At 39.4% G+C, this 14,007-nt stretch overlaps 1 protein-coding gene across 1 annotated transcript in view; it reads right to left on the reverse strand.

The window, feature by feature from the left end:
• Positions 1-13,794, reverse strand: part of lgr4 (leucine-rich repeat containing G protein-coupled receptor 4) — a 30,348-nt gene extending 16,554 nt beyond the window's left edge. The window contains exons 1-2 of the mRNA XM_041043897.1: positions 13,034-13,794; positions 3,298-3,369 (exon numbers count right to left, since the gene is read on the reverse strand). Coding sequence (XP_040899831.1) covers positions 3,298-3,369; positions 13,034-13,215 — 254 coding nt within the window. The 5' untranslated portion in view covers positions 13,216-13,794. The remainder of the gene's footprint in view (positions 1-3,297; positions 3,370-13,033) is intronic.
• Positions 13,795-14,007: the final 213 nt, after the last annotated feature.

The raw sequence follows: 14,007 nt of genomic DNA on the forward strand, positions 1-14,007 counted from the left end.
ACCTTGATATGATAGCAGGATAAAGAAACAACTTATTGAAATAGCTGATTTTGTTTTTACTGATCAACAATTTGTTGAAAATAACTGTGATTGTGGGCCTCCACCAGTGGCAGATAAACTGCTCTGAACATGCATTAAATCAAACACAAATGCAAAAACTCAGAATACCACCAAATCAACCAACCAACATGGAGCATGAACATTTGTCTCCCTATTGAGCCACAATTGACAGTTTGACAGTTTTTTTTTTTTTTTTTTTAAATTGGACATTAACTCCAAGGCCATTGTTTGCAGTTACAGGCATGGCTACAGTTGTGGTTGTCACACTACAAATTCAAAATGACACATTCCTGTTGATGTCCAACAGATGGTGGCCAATGTGGTTAACTCAGTATGACTCAATTCCTTGAGAGCTCACACAACCTAGAACCTGTAGCCACTGACACAAGCCGTTAACCACCACACGCAAATGTGGTTTGACAAATCTTTCAGATATCCTTCAGGTTTCACAATATAAAGAGCTTCTCCTCCTCTTGCATCTGTCAGCAAATTCAGTACATGTCCCCCCAGGCTTCGATGAGGACAGAAGAATGTGCTAAATCTCGCTGAGGAAAGGCTAAATCCTCTCCTTGTGCAACACCACTCCCACAGGTCTACCTTTGTCAATAGCAAGTTCACAAAGAGCCCTGCAGTGTAGTGTGATGGCAGTAAAGGGCTAAAACATCAGTTGCTAAGACTAACACACACAAAATATAAAATCTGCTTCAAACTTTGCTGTAACAATATAATTTAACTTTCATTCTGGGAAACTAGTGTGGCAAAACCCAAACAAGAAAAACCCCTCACCCACAACATGCTCCCACATGCGCAATACACACCTTTTTGTATCACAGCTGGTATAGGTAACTGTGAGGATAAGCCAGTGACTTCATTTCCTATGTTCGCGTTGCCAATAAAAGCGTTCATATCACCATTTTCAATACTCTTGTCCTACATAAAAGAGTTGTGAAATGCCTCGGTTCAAGAAAGGTTGCATTCAGCTTCCCTACAGACAGTGTTGTGAGGCTTACAGCTGGAGACATGAAACTCTCCAGGCTGAATCATCAGTGCTAAAGATTAACAACTATGCCAGAAATTTGAATATGTAGTTCTTAATAAAAAAAAAAAACAAAGAGAAAGTTATGTGCATAAACATACTTAGATATTTAATAGGTATAATAGGTAATAGGTAATAGGTTTAATAGGCATTAATTAAGTTGCATTTCACTATTTCAAGGAAACATCAATACCATCAACAATTAACTTTGAATCAGTTCAGCAGCCACAGTACTATGTTTTCTACTCAGCTTCAACAACGAAGTGTATTAAATTTGCTATCGCTCTGATTTATGCCACTGCTGGCTTCTTCATGAGATTGGCAACCAAGGCTCTTGGGTATTGTAGTGTTTCTGAGCCATCTGGTATTCTAAACTGAAGGATGAAACGTGATTTCTCAGGAATGAAACTGTGTCACAGAGTGGGGAAAAACACTAAGAACCAGCGGCTAATCCCACTTCGCAGGGGTCAGGGGACGCCACACACATTTTCAATCTTTCAAATCCAAGCAGACACATAAAAGATCATTTTGAGCAGAAAAACGTTTTGTTTTTGTTTTTTTACACACAATATGTCACCTCTATTAACATCATATGCCAAAAAGAAGTCTATGAGCTCACATGTACAACACACAAAAAAATGGATGTCATGCACTGCAATATTTTTAAAATCAGGGTAAAAGATAAATCCTACTTATATGTACCTTATGTTATTTCATTCAATCAGATTCATACTGATTAAAAATAGCAAGAAAGGAAAAACAATCTTTATTTATAGCATACATTACATACAACTGGATTTAATACTATGCGCTTCACAAAACATGAACAGGAACATACACAGTAGCAGTAAACTGAAACTTAAAAAAATTTTATCTAAAAACCCTTATTAAAATAACATTCAATAAACCACAATTAAGGTTTTAAATCATTCAGTCCATTTCAGCAACATAGGACTGACTCAGACGTCATTATCACAAATCACTGCAGATATACAGGGAGCCTATTGGTCACAGGTTACCTTCAAGAATATAAACAAACTGCAAAGGAGACAGAGAATACCTGTCATCACGTCTGTTGAGCTTTGTTGTGCCTTTGGCAAGAAAGAAAGAGAGCAGAGGAGATTGCGTGACTATGAAGGTGGGAATATTCCTCCCTCGTCTTTGCTCCTGTCCTGTATGAGGATGGAGGACTCTCTTTCTCTGTCAACTCTTTCTCTGTCTTTGCCCTCAGGGCCCATGCTCTGGTTCACTGACACTGCTGCAGCCCTACAGCGAAAAAGTCATCCACCAAAGTTCACTGAGACGAGCTGCAGATTTGTTTCCAGAAAAAAAGGTTAAGCAAACACACATATGAACTAAGGGTATATGTCAATCAAAATACCTTTCTTCAGAAAAAGAAGCCCCAGCGACAGTCCATCCATTATGATGATCTAAGACAAGAAGTAGCAGCCAGACTGGGTGGCTTTTTTAGTCTTGTTACCATGGAAACCATTGTTTTGCCCTCTTCCTTCCTGTCTTGCATTCCTCCACATAATGTGATGAAAAATAAATTGCCTTTCGACAAAGCAGAATGGAGTGGTGTATGGAAAAGAAGAGGGTGAAGACTCGGTCGGCTGAAAGATGCACGAGAGCTGAAAAAACGTGCTCGCAAAGGCCAAGTGGAGCTGGAACCGCTGTTCACTCGCTGGTCAGTTTGCATTCTCAGGGCCGCATGTTACCTGATATCAGGTAGACAGATTTTATCTCTGGCTCCCAGCAGCACCGAGCCAGACAGCGGAGTATTTAAAGAGTAAAGAAATAACAAACACCCACTAAGATTAGATGTACGCCACTCAACAAAGCCCTGGAGCACAGACGTGCTCTTGCCACCGTGATAATCCCTTAAAAGCAAAAATCCACACAGGATGTCACATGATTGCAGCTTCAATACATGTTGTCTCACCTCACCTTTTTTTAATTGAGCTTTACTGCACCTTTTATAACCGCCCTCGTTCAATTCATGAATGGTGAGTGATTCGTTGCCTCACGTAATGCTGTGCTTATCTTCTCCAGCTGAGAAAAGGGCATGTTGTGCATCTTTACTGTGTGTTTAGCAGTACAAACTCAAATACCCAGGTGCATATCATAAAGCCCAGCCCTCATGTCAACATTGTACAGAGTAAATACATCATTAAAGAGAGAAAAAGGGTGAATGTACTCACAGTTCTTCCAGATAGGGGAAGTTCTTAAATACATATGCTGGAAGCTCAGTGATGTTGTTCATGCTCAGGTCACTGTGGAAAGCAAAAGAAAAAAAATCAGTCAGAAAGACAGTTCTCTCAGATCATTATAGCCTTTAAATCAAAGTTTGTTAAACGTGGGTTTAGGATGTTGTTGCAGAATGGGTCGCAGGGTTCCATGGAAACTCATATAGTTTTCAAGCTGTTTCCAACAACATCACTTCTTTACACTTTTAAGACCCCTTAGTTCTCAAAGACATTTTACAGATTACCCCTTGCACCAATTATGTGCAATCTTTAACAACTACAACAACTATTTAAATGCATTTTTTTGCCTTGTGTAACTGTGAAGCACTTTTTAACCCCGGTTTTGGAAAGTGTTATTTAAATTAAAATTTAATATAAAAGCTTTTATTTTTATATAAGATTTTCTCTTTTTGCACTGAGAGATTCAACTCAACTCAAAATGTCTCTAAATCATCTATGTATGGGGTCTTACTTTATCAACTTAACTATGTAAAATATGCAATTAAGATAGTAACATGGTGGGGTCTTTGACTGTAACTGTAAACTACATACACAAACAACAGGGTAGCTGTGTCACACATCCCTTACGACAGTCTTATTTCTTTTGACTGAGCCTGCATGAGTGCAACCTCAACGACAAAAAAGCCTTGAAAAAGCCCTTCTCTTTAGCCGCAGGGATCTTCATTTTTCAAACCAACTTCAAGTAAAGATAGGCATGTAGCAGCATGAAAAATATGCACACAGGACTTGATTTGCTTCCCCACCAAAGCTAATATGAGTATGTGTTTACATCTTCATAATGATAATTCAAAGAAAACACACGTGTGATACGTGTATGCTCACTACTGAAAATGTGTTTTCTTTAGGAAAGCAGTGCAGTGTTTTCAACTTTTAAAGAAGTGTAGGGGACAAACTCCTATATTAGGGCTACTGAGGAGACCTATACAGTGAAAATAAACTCATCCCTTATCTCGAATAGGACTCTGCTAACCTGCTTCAAATAACCCCCCCCATCGACCCCCCAAGATGCCATATGTAAAGAGATGGCTCATATCGAGACTGGAAAAACATCCGGGATTCACAAACGCAGCAGCCCCCTGCCCCCTGCCCCCCCCCCCCCTTCCCTCCATTTCACTCTCCAACTGGTCATCTTGAATTTCACTGCCAGATCTCTCTAGGACCTTGTGTGTGGGCCCCTGAATCCTACAAGGATCATATTGCCCTTCCTCTGCAGTCCCAACTACACACACACGTAAAGAAGCCTTAAAAGGCGGGCCCTGACAGTACCCTCATCATCCCTGCGACCTGTGTCCCATCTCCACTTACCTGGTTATCCAATATCGACTGTGCAGCTACAACAACACTTCCATCAACATCCATCCAACCCCTATGTTTTTTTTTTCCCCCACCCTGACAGCATCTCTGGTGGTGTTCTGCAACCACTGCGGCAGATCTGCCACCACTGGTGGTCAGATGGATACATCCTTAACCACATTTTAATCCGTTTGACTAAATCTTCCACAGACTGTTGACTGGTCCGAACCACATGCAGGGCTGGGGAGCATGGGAGGCCTCCACGACTCTATCACACTTCCTCCCTCCCTCTGTGTCTGGCTGCTTTACTCATCAAGGTCCTGGCCTGTCCCAGCTAAGATAGATTGAAGAGGACACTAAAAATGCAGCTGTGATAAATGGTGACAAGCCTAAACGCTTCTACAAACAGGTATCAGTAAATTTCTATCACATGTGCCATTTGGCTTCGTTTTAGCAAAGAGGAAGCAGAGAACCTGAGAAAAGACAAACATGCTTTGAGAAAAGGAAAATTTGGTTGCTAAGGTGAAGTACAAACATATTCTAAAAGTCCAAACATAAGACCTTTAAAAACACACTGAATTTGTTAGTTTACATAGAAAAACATCAAACATTTTTAAGCCCTAGTGTGTGCACACACACACACACACAGCCACTGAATCAAACTACTGAAATGATGTGTTTTAATCTAATCAGACAGTGAATGAATGAGATGAACAGTGCATTCATTGGGCCTTACACTTGATGCAAATGCTAACTCTTTATGTTGTTCATCTCTGTGAATCTCTGGAATCTTGTAAACATCCAGCTTCTTGATGTAAAAATCAACTGAATTTTTTTGTAACTGATTTGCTAACAATAAACTGCACAGAACTGAAGCACAGAGCAGCAGCCAGTTCCACCAGCGGTTTGTGAGTTCAAACCTTTATAGTGTGTTTACCAAGTACAGATTTACAGATCACTAAGTAACCACACAAAATAAGTCTTACAAAGTGCTTAGTTGTTACTAAATATTTACTCTTAATAACTACTGGGTGTAACTGTTGTGTAGCCACTCTAACCACGTGATAAAACTTACTTGTTGGGAAACTTTGTCAAACAATTTGTAAGAGAACAACAGACTTCATAATTAAGAAATAAAACATAAGTTACCCAGACTTAAGACCAAACCAAACAACCAGGAAAAGACATTGAGGTCATAAGCCAAGATGCCCAGAGCTACTGTAACAGAGCTAGAGAGTTCATTGGTTCCTATGGGAGGTTTCACCGGAAGGACAACAATCAGCACAGCACTTCACAAATCAAGCCTGTGTGGCAGAGCGGCCAAAACAAACGCACTCCTGGAAAAAACGGCACACGCTTTGAACAAAGACCCTGTGGTCTGATAAAACTAATATCCAGCTTCAGCCATAATGCAAAGTATAATGCCTGTTGAAAACCAGAAATGGCTGCTGTGATTATCCCTCTAAAAGGATCCTACAGCATATTGTAAAAATGTCAATGAAAGCTTTTTTAAATCAGTTTTTTACATTTTAGATTTGAAATTAATTTAGATTAATTGGAAGAGATTTGTTTTCACTTTAATATAAAAAACAGCAACTGTGAGCACCTGTATCACCTGACAACTTTGAAAATGGCTTCCCATCCAAAGTCCTGAACAAAGTACTCCAGTTTTTGTTTTAATTTTTGAACACTGTGCTGAACTAAATTATCAGTTCTGTGTTGTATTCTTCCAGACAAAACCTCCTGTTGTGAAAGCAAAAGCAAAACATACATATAAACATCTGTAATCAGTCCCTTTTTTCACAAATTGTGGAAGTGACTAACCTGTCTTCTTACGAGTATGCAACACATTAGACAACACTTTAAACTTACATGAAGAATACAACCTTATTTAATGTAAAATGCATGTGTTTAATGAGTCATACGTTGCATTTTGCCAAAGTTGACTGATAACATAAAGCAGAAGACGTGTTGCTATGGTTACCTGCACTTAAATAAACCTTACACACTGATGGTGGCTAAACTGTTGGCCAGAGTAATGTTTTACATGTCCCATTATATGATTTCCATTGACCCCAGCTAGCCTAACAGAAAAGAGTAGCATAGATTGTGGTTATAGAACAAAATATAACTTCAGAAGTTACATAAATGTATAACTAGATCATTAATTTGCCTATGAACATTATAAAAAATGATGGAGAGGTCCAATGGCATTTATAGAGACAAACTGTCACATGTTCTCCATTAATAATTCTGTCTCTCGTGTCACTCAGGTCTGTTGATCGCTGAGTCAGTCAAATGGTTCAAGTGTGTTCATCTGGTCAGATGTGAGGAGCTGCTCCACTGTCTGTACTCTGGCATTTTAAACGTTGTTTTTATTTCCCCTTTACTCAGTCTCTTATGATGTTATGTCTCTGTCAAGGTCACTATTATCATTTTTAAAAAAAACAAAATGTTATGGAACAAATGGTAGTAGTTTTTCAGAGCTAAAACAATTACATGACTAATAGATAACTCAACTGACAGGAAATTAATCAGGAACTATTTTTGTTGATCTATTAATCATTTGAGTTATTTTTGATCGTTGACATTAAAGATTAACAATGTGCAAAAACAACATTGTACAACAATTGTACATCATACAAAAACACATTCAGGAGGTGAAATGTTAAATTTCTGAAGCATCTAAAAAAACATGAATATTTTCTAAAAAGACCTGATATCCATTGTTACACAGGCTACTTTCTTACTGATCCATTTTACAGTCTGTCTTCCTCAGACACATTTCAGCTGTGTTTCAGCTTCCACCAATACAGCTGCTTACACTGGCCTGTATATACCTGCTCCCTGAAATGTCTTTTTGACTTCAACTCAATTTTTTTCCCACTTAAGAATACAAGTACATTTTTGTCCAATCCTATCTCCTATAACTGATGCTCACATCCAACTAATTTGCAACAGCAAGTATGCTTCACAGCAAACATAACATAGGGACAAGAATGGAGAACCAGTTCCGGCTGAGATCCATTAGAATCGTATGCCTCTGAGCTTATCAATGCAAGCAAGCTTTTCTGCCAGTTATGCGCTGTAAAACAATATCGTCAAACTCATATCTATACTGCTGGAAACTCATAACAAGAGGGAGTCACAACGCAGAGGAAGAAACTAGCGCTGCATGGCTTCATTTTCACATTATAATCATTGTTCAGGCCCATTTACCAGGTCCGTTACCAAGGGTAAACATTATTATATGAGTACTCAGTACTGATGGGTTATCCCACACCAACTCAGCCTTCATCTTGATCTACATACTCAGCTATACATCTGTAATGTTTCGTGACTGTATCTTGTACAGTTGTGATGCTATTGCAGGGAAAAGATCTATACACAGACAGAGACATACAAACACCTGCCAAAGTACTCAAAACCACCTCTGTCGTAGTCCCCACTACAGTGGGTGTCTCCAGGACCACATCTTACCATGATGACACACACACACACACACACACACGCACACTGTGAAAACAATACCAGCCACGCTGTCGCAGCTGGTAAATATATAAGTGTAATTTCTAGGAGACAGGGTTACACGGTGTGTTGTGAGTTGTGAGGTCCAGTGTACACTAACTGCAACTGCTGTTGCTGTTCTGCTTTTACTGTAACTACACCTCAGTGCCTCACACAGTATCTATACAGAGTATAGAGTACTACTTACATTTCCATACAACATTTTTTATACTAGCAATGATTTTGCATATTCATAGCAGGATTTACATATCTTGGAATGCAAATTACAAGTTCACTTCCTTTACGTTTTTTTCTTTTAACTTTATCTCCTTCTTGATCAAGTGAAACCTTATTTCCAGAGGTGGAAAAGCCAGTGCACCCTTTCTACTGCTTTAGAGAAACTGTGTGTCAAGAAAATTTGGCTTAAAACAGTCTTTTCCCACTTTTTTGTAATCAAGCACTAATTCACAACTAATCCTGTTTCTACAACACACAGGACAACTGTGTCACCCCTAACAAATATTGTATCATTCCATTAGGCCAGTGGTGCAATGGATCAACATTTCCTGAAAACATACAATCAAGATTGTGATGACATGTGATTGACATGTGTAACATAGAGTTAAATTACTGCTAAAGCAAATTCAAAGACCATTCAGTGACACAGAAGGTACAGGAACAATGCAATGTGCAAAAACAGAAGAGAATTACGCTGCACAGTTTGTCAAAATCTAATCAACTTTGTCAAATATAGTGTGTGATGCACAGACAGTTAATATTGCATAATAAATATGTACATGATTTGCTGTAGATGACATTTTAAAGCTTCCCTATCTTTATTACATTACATTAATAAAAGAAACAAATTGGAGTTTCAGCAGTTATTTTATGGATGAATGCTGGGATGCAAAATTAGTAATTTCCCTCAGCTCCAGTCTAGAGCTACTACACTTTCAATTCTTCAAAGTCCACCTGAATGAATGTAGACTACCAAAGCATTGTGGTCACAAGTCCTTGATGTGCTCTCCATATGACATTGCATATAAAGACAATTTGCTATGTTTCAAACTAACTTCTGAGAATTTGCCCATCATCCTTTAAAACTCTCACATCCTCTTAATTGTACCAAAATCCTGTACTTAAACTACTGAAATCAAAAGCCTCAAAGCTTTCATTTCTACCAAACTCAGCTTGAGGGAATATTTAATTTTTGAATACTGGGCACAAGATTCAGAAAAATTGCAACCACTGGCAGCTAGAAACTATGTGATGGGGGGATGGGAATAGGTGTATAACTGGACGATAGGGTCGGGGACTCAAGAGAGGGGGAGAGAGTGTTAATATTCTCCCATCCACAAGTCATCCTGTTTGGGAACGGGAACCACTGACTGGCTCCTTTCACCTCTGTTGACCAAGAACAAAAGTATCATTCAGTTAAAAATGGATTGAGGGCACCAATGGTGAAGCCGGCAAGCTCCACCAGCAGAGTGCAAGACCCCTGACGCCACCCCTCCGTTTTCCGTAAGTCTCAACCTTGTTCACACTATGAAAGGGTCTAACTCAAGTGAGATATAAGCTGTAATAACTCCCTCTTGCTCCCCTGAAATGCACAAGAGTTCACGCAAACACTGTGCCAAAAATGAAACCTGTGCCGAGACTCAGTGGCAGGTAAACTACATACCTTCAAAAGGAGTGTTTGCTTTGTAACTGGCTGAGGGGCCTCCTCTTTTCTCTCATCTGCTTTTCTGTGACAGGGCTGTTTCCACTACAGATGCCAAAACTCAAGCCCCTCTGGGCTGTAGGTAAGAGTCTACTCCAACACTGTCAAATGATTTATTGTAGAATGTATGGTTTTCTATTACAGTAAGTTTTTTATTTCTAAAGTAAAGGTACAAATCATCATAACAATAGAATAAATAGCCTAAAATTCTCATCCTTATAATGAAGACTTCTCCTAACCTTTGGGCATTGCTACACATACAAAACACTATCAAGTATCTGTCTGTTTCTGCGGTTATGTGTGTATATGTTTGCATGTTTCTATCTTTAAATTCATGCAGATTCCTCCCTGTTGTTGGCACTGACTAGACTAGATTTTTCTCAGTGTCTCTGTGCCACTAAACCGATTCTACAGACATGATAACTGCAACAAATTTGCACAAGTTCAGCTGAGAAATAGTAATGACAAAACACTCAAACATGGGACTTTTCCTTTACACATCGGCAGGCCATTGTGGGTGCATTAGCCATGAGAGAAGGAGCCCTTGCAGCTGCAATATGTCTCACTAATCCATCATGATCCCTAACTCCAGTGCTTCACATACAAAAGACGGAGGGAGTGGGAGAGGACAACTAAAGTTCAAGAGACCAGGAGAACAAATGAGAGGAGGACAGAGAGAGGGACAAACAACCTTTCACATACTTTTGAGAGTTTGAAGAGAATATATTAGAACCTGTCACGGAGATAACCATGTGCAGAGCAGACTGTGAGACAATGAGATAGTACAATCTTGAAAACAACATATTGTTTTCCATTTTGGCATAAAATAGGCCAGCAGAGTGGCAGTAAGGGGTATGATATCATTTTGTGAAAACATAGTTTCATGTTGAGATGTCAGACTGTCCATAATAGATTGGAGCATTTTTTTTTTCTTCCCAGAGGAAAGAAGTATGCTTTAGAGTTTCAGCTGTAAGCAGCAGAACTAGTGTGACATGTCATGACAGCTTGGTATATAAATCCACTCCCTCTGTTTACTTTTCCTAACACTCTCTTAACAATGCTGATTTCAAGTGGCACAATACTGGTTCTGGTGCAGCGAGGCCTGGGCCACCATTCTTAAAAGGTGGCTAAACAGCCCAGAGGTTTCCACACGCAAGCACAGACCTTTACACTTTACGGCAAGGTGACAGCGAAATACTGGTTATTTTCTTAACCAAACAGCACACTTTAAATAGACAAGTGCCTGTGTAAACTTAAAGTCATAATTTCTTCTATTTGTTATTCGAGAGAGCACTGTAATTACAAAAAACCACTATAAGCGGCGGTCTTCAATGCTGTTGCAGAGCTGGTTACTTTAGTTTATGATTAACCCAGTGGCTGTGAAACAAACTGAAGAGTTTCTTCATGGGGCAATCATCAACTGTATCTGCACCACTCCATACAGAAATAGCCTGCCTGGTGCACATTTGCTCCACTATTTATAAAAAAAAAAAAAAAAATCAGTGCCCTTACTTGAAGCAGTAGTTTAACTCTTATTCAGACTTGTGGTGAGAATGTGATAATGGCACAAACTTGACTCCTAATTATTTTACGTATGTACAGCACTGGGAACAAGGCACTGCTGGCTACGATCCATGTAGCATATCTCACCCAAATCCAGCCCCATTTGAGAGCAGAGAACTCCACACTTTCCTTCATGTTTCAGTCACATTGCATTTTCTAACCAATCCTTAGGGCAAAAAATTCAATGGTATGTTTTCATCATTTCATCTTTGAAATCTGAAAAATAAACAACCTGCTGCTAGAGGTAAAAAAAAATAGCAGTTTGAGGGAGTGTGTGGACATCTGTCAACTAGCTAGATGATTAATTATTTTGTCTTTTATCAAGCAAAAATGGTCAATATTCACTGGTTCCAGACTCTCAAATCTGAGTTTTTGCTGCCTTTCTAAGTTTTATATAATTGTAAACTGAATATCTGTTTAAACTTTGACTGCTGGTTGGAGAAAAGCAATTTGCAGACATCACCTTGGAAACCTTACATTTTATAGAGCAAATGCAGCAACTGACAATTATTCTTACTCTCGATTAATCTGCCGATTATTTTCTCAAGTAACAGTTTAGTCTAAAAAATGTTGTGAAAATATTCAATTCACTGTAAAATGAAATATTCAAATTGCCCATTTATCTTTACATTCAACAAAACCAAAACCCATTAAAAAAAAAAAATAATAATAATAAAAGTTTCTACTTTACATGACATATACACATTTGAGACACTAGAACCAGGATTAAAAATTATTAAGTGATCAGTTATCAAAATTCATTTATTTTCTGTAGATCAACTAATCGACAAATTAAATCTAAAATGACAACAGGCAACCATTAGTTGATTTATTAGTTAGCTGACTGGCAGAAAAGTAATCGTAAACTATTTTAACTATTTAACTGAATAATAATTTCGCTCATTCTTTAAGCAAACATGCCAAACTTTTACTGGTTGCAGTTTCTCAAATAAGAGAATTTAATGGCTTGGACTGTTGATCATACAAAACAAAGAACCTGAAGATGTCACCTTGACCTCAGAGAAATTACAATGAGGATTTTTCACTGTTTTCTGACATTTTCTGGACAATGCAACTAATCTAGAAAATAAGAAGAAGATTAATCGATAATGAAAGTGAACACTAGTTGTTACCCTAGATGGACTGATCAAAGGTAACTCCAGAGAGTAAGTGATAATGTGTATAATCATGATTTGCAGCCCTACACGTGTTAAGAACCACATGTGTAGAAACTGTGAGCTGCTTTAATGTTGTTTCTGATGGGAATATAACTTTTTGCTGTGCTGGAAAAGTTGGTAACAAGTAGTGAAGCTTGAACTGTGTGTAGTTAACTGAGCTGTATGAAGACCTTGAGAGTTATGACACACTAAATAGTGGCTAAAAGCCCTTACTAACCATGGTACTCTCACTAACATCTTCATTAGGAGCGTTTCCTCTGGTGAGCCATTTGTAGAAAGTTTACCCGGTGCTGTTGAACGTCCATCATTCAAATACAACAACATGCAACACATGCACAGGCCTTTACGGCGAGTCACGTACGAGTGCACAGACATTACTACTTTACTGTGGATGTTGGTTAACACTTACAGGTAGTAGGTGAAAGCACTGAGCCCGGTTGGGACGGTGGTCAGTCCTCTCCCGGAGCAGTCTGCACCTCCATCTTCATCGCAGCTGCATGAGGGCGAACAAACGGCCGTCGACTGCCCTTGACCGGCGGCACCAGGACGAAGGAAACACCACAAACATATCCAAAACAAATCCACACGCATTTTTCTCCTCGTCGGTTCAGGTGAAAGCGATACAAAAAGGCGGGCAGGGGAGGCTTTGTTTGCGGTATTAATCTATTCCGGACGTCGACTTCTCATGTGGTTTGGTCGGCTGAGGCATGAAGAGATGAAGCCCTAACCGACGCTTTTCAAAACAAAATATAACGTTCGAACACTTCATACATTAACGAGCCCGACCAAAAAAATATCCACGCTAACGTCTGGTTAGAGTTAGAAACGAAACACTGTCTTCGAAGACGAGCGATTTACCTTGCTGTTAAACATTTCTCAGCCCCCTGTGTGTATGTGTCGTATTAGTCCATGAAAATAAAGTAGCAGTGCTGGCGACAGGAGCGGTAGCCTACCTTGCGTTTTTTGCGTTTTCGTTGTCCCATTAAATAACCACCTCCCGGGGAAAAAAGAAAACGAACGAGCGGCGCCTGTTAACGCGTCGCTAAGAGGCTGATCTGGTGACAGTGAAATCTTCAGTTAAACATACCCGGACAATCATTAGCTGCCCTGGTTTGTTTCCTCGCAGGAGATCACCGTCAGTTTTCAGCCATTCCTCACGTTCCCCTCCTCTGCTCCTGACATCAACAGCATGCTTGTAGCTCGGCAGGCACCCTACCGGACAACCTGCAGCACTGGGCCACTGGGCCTGTGCAACACTGAAACCTGCACCACAACGTCAGAGTCTACCAGCCACTGCACACTAACCAGCGAGGAGTTACAACAACAACAACTTAAAAAAAAAAAAAAAAGTCAGGTAAAACAGTTCCAGTGCAGCAAGAAGTA

This window comes from Toxotes jaculatrix, chromosome 1 (assembly GCF_017976425.1).
Source record: "Toxotes jaculatrix isolate fToxJac2 chromosome 1, fToxJac2.pri, whole genome shotgun sequence".
Taxonomy (NCBI): Eukaryota; Metazoa; Chordata; class Actinopteri; family Toxotidae; genus Toxotes; species Toxotes jaculatrix.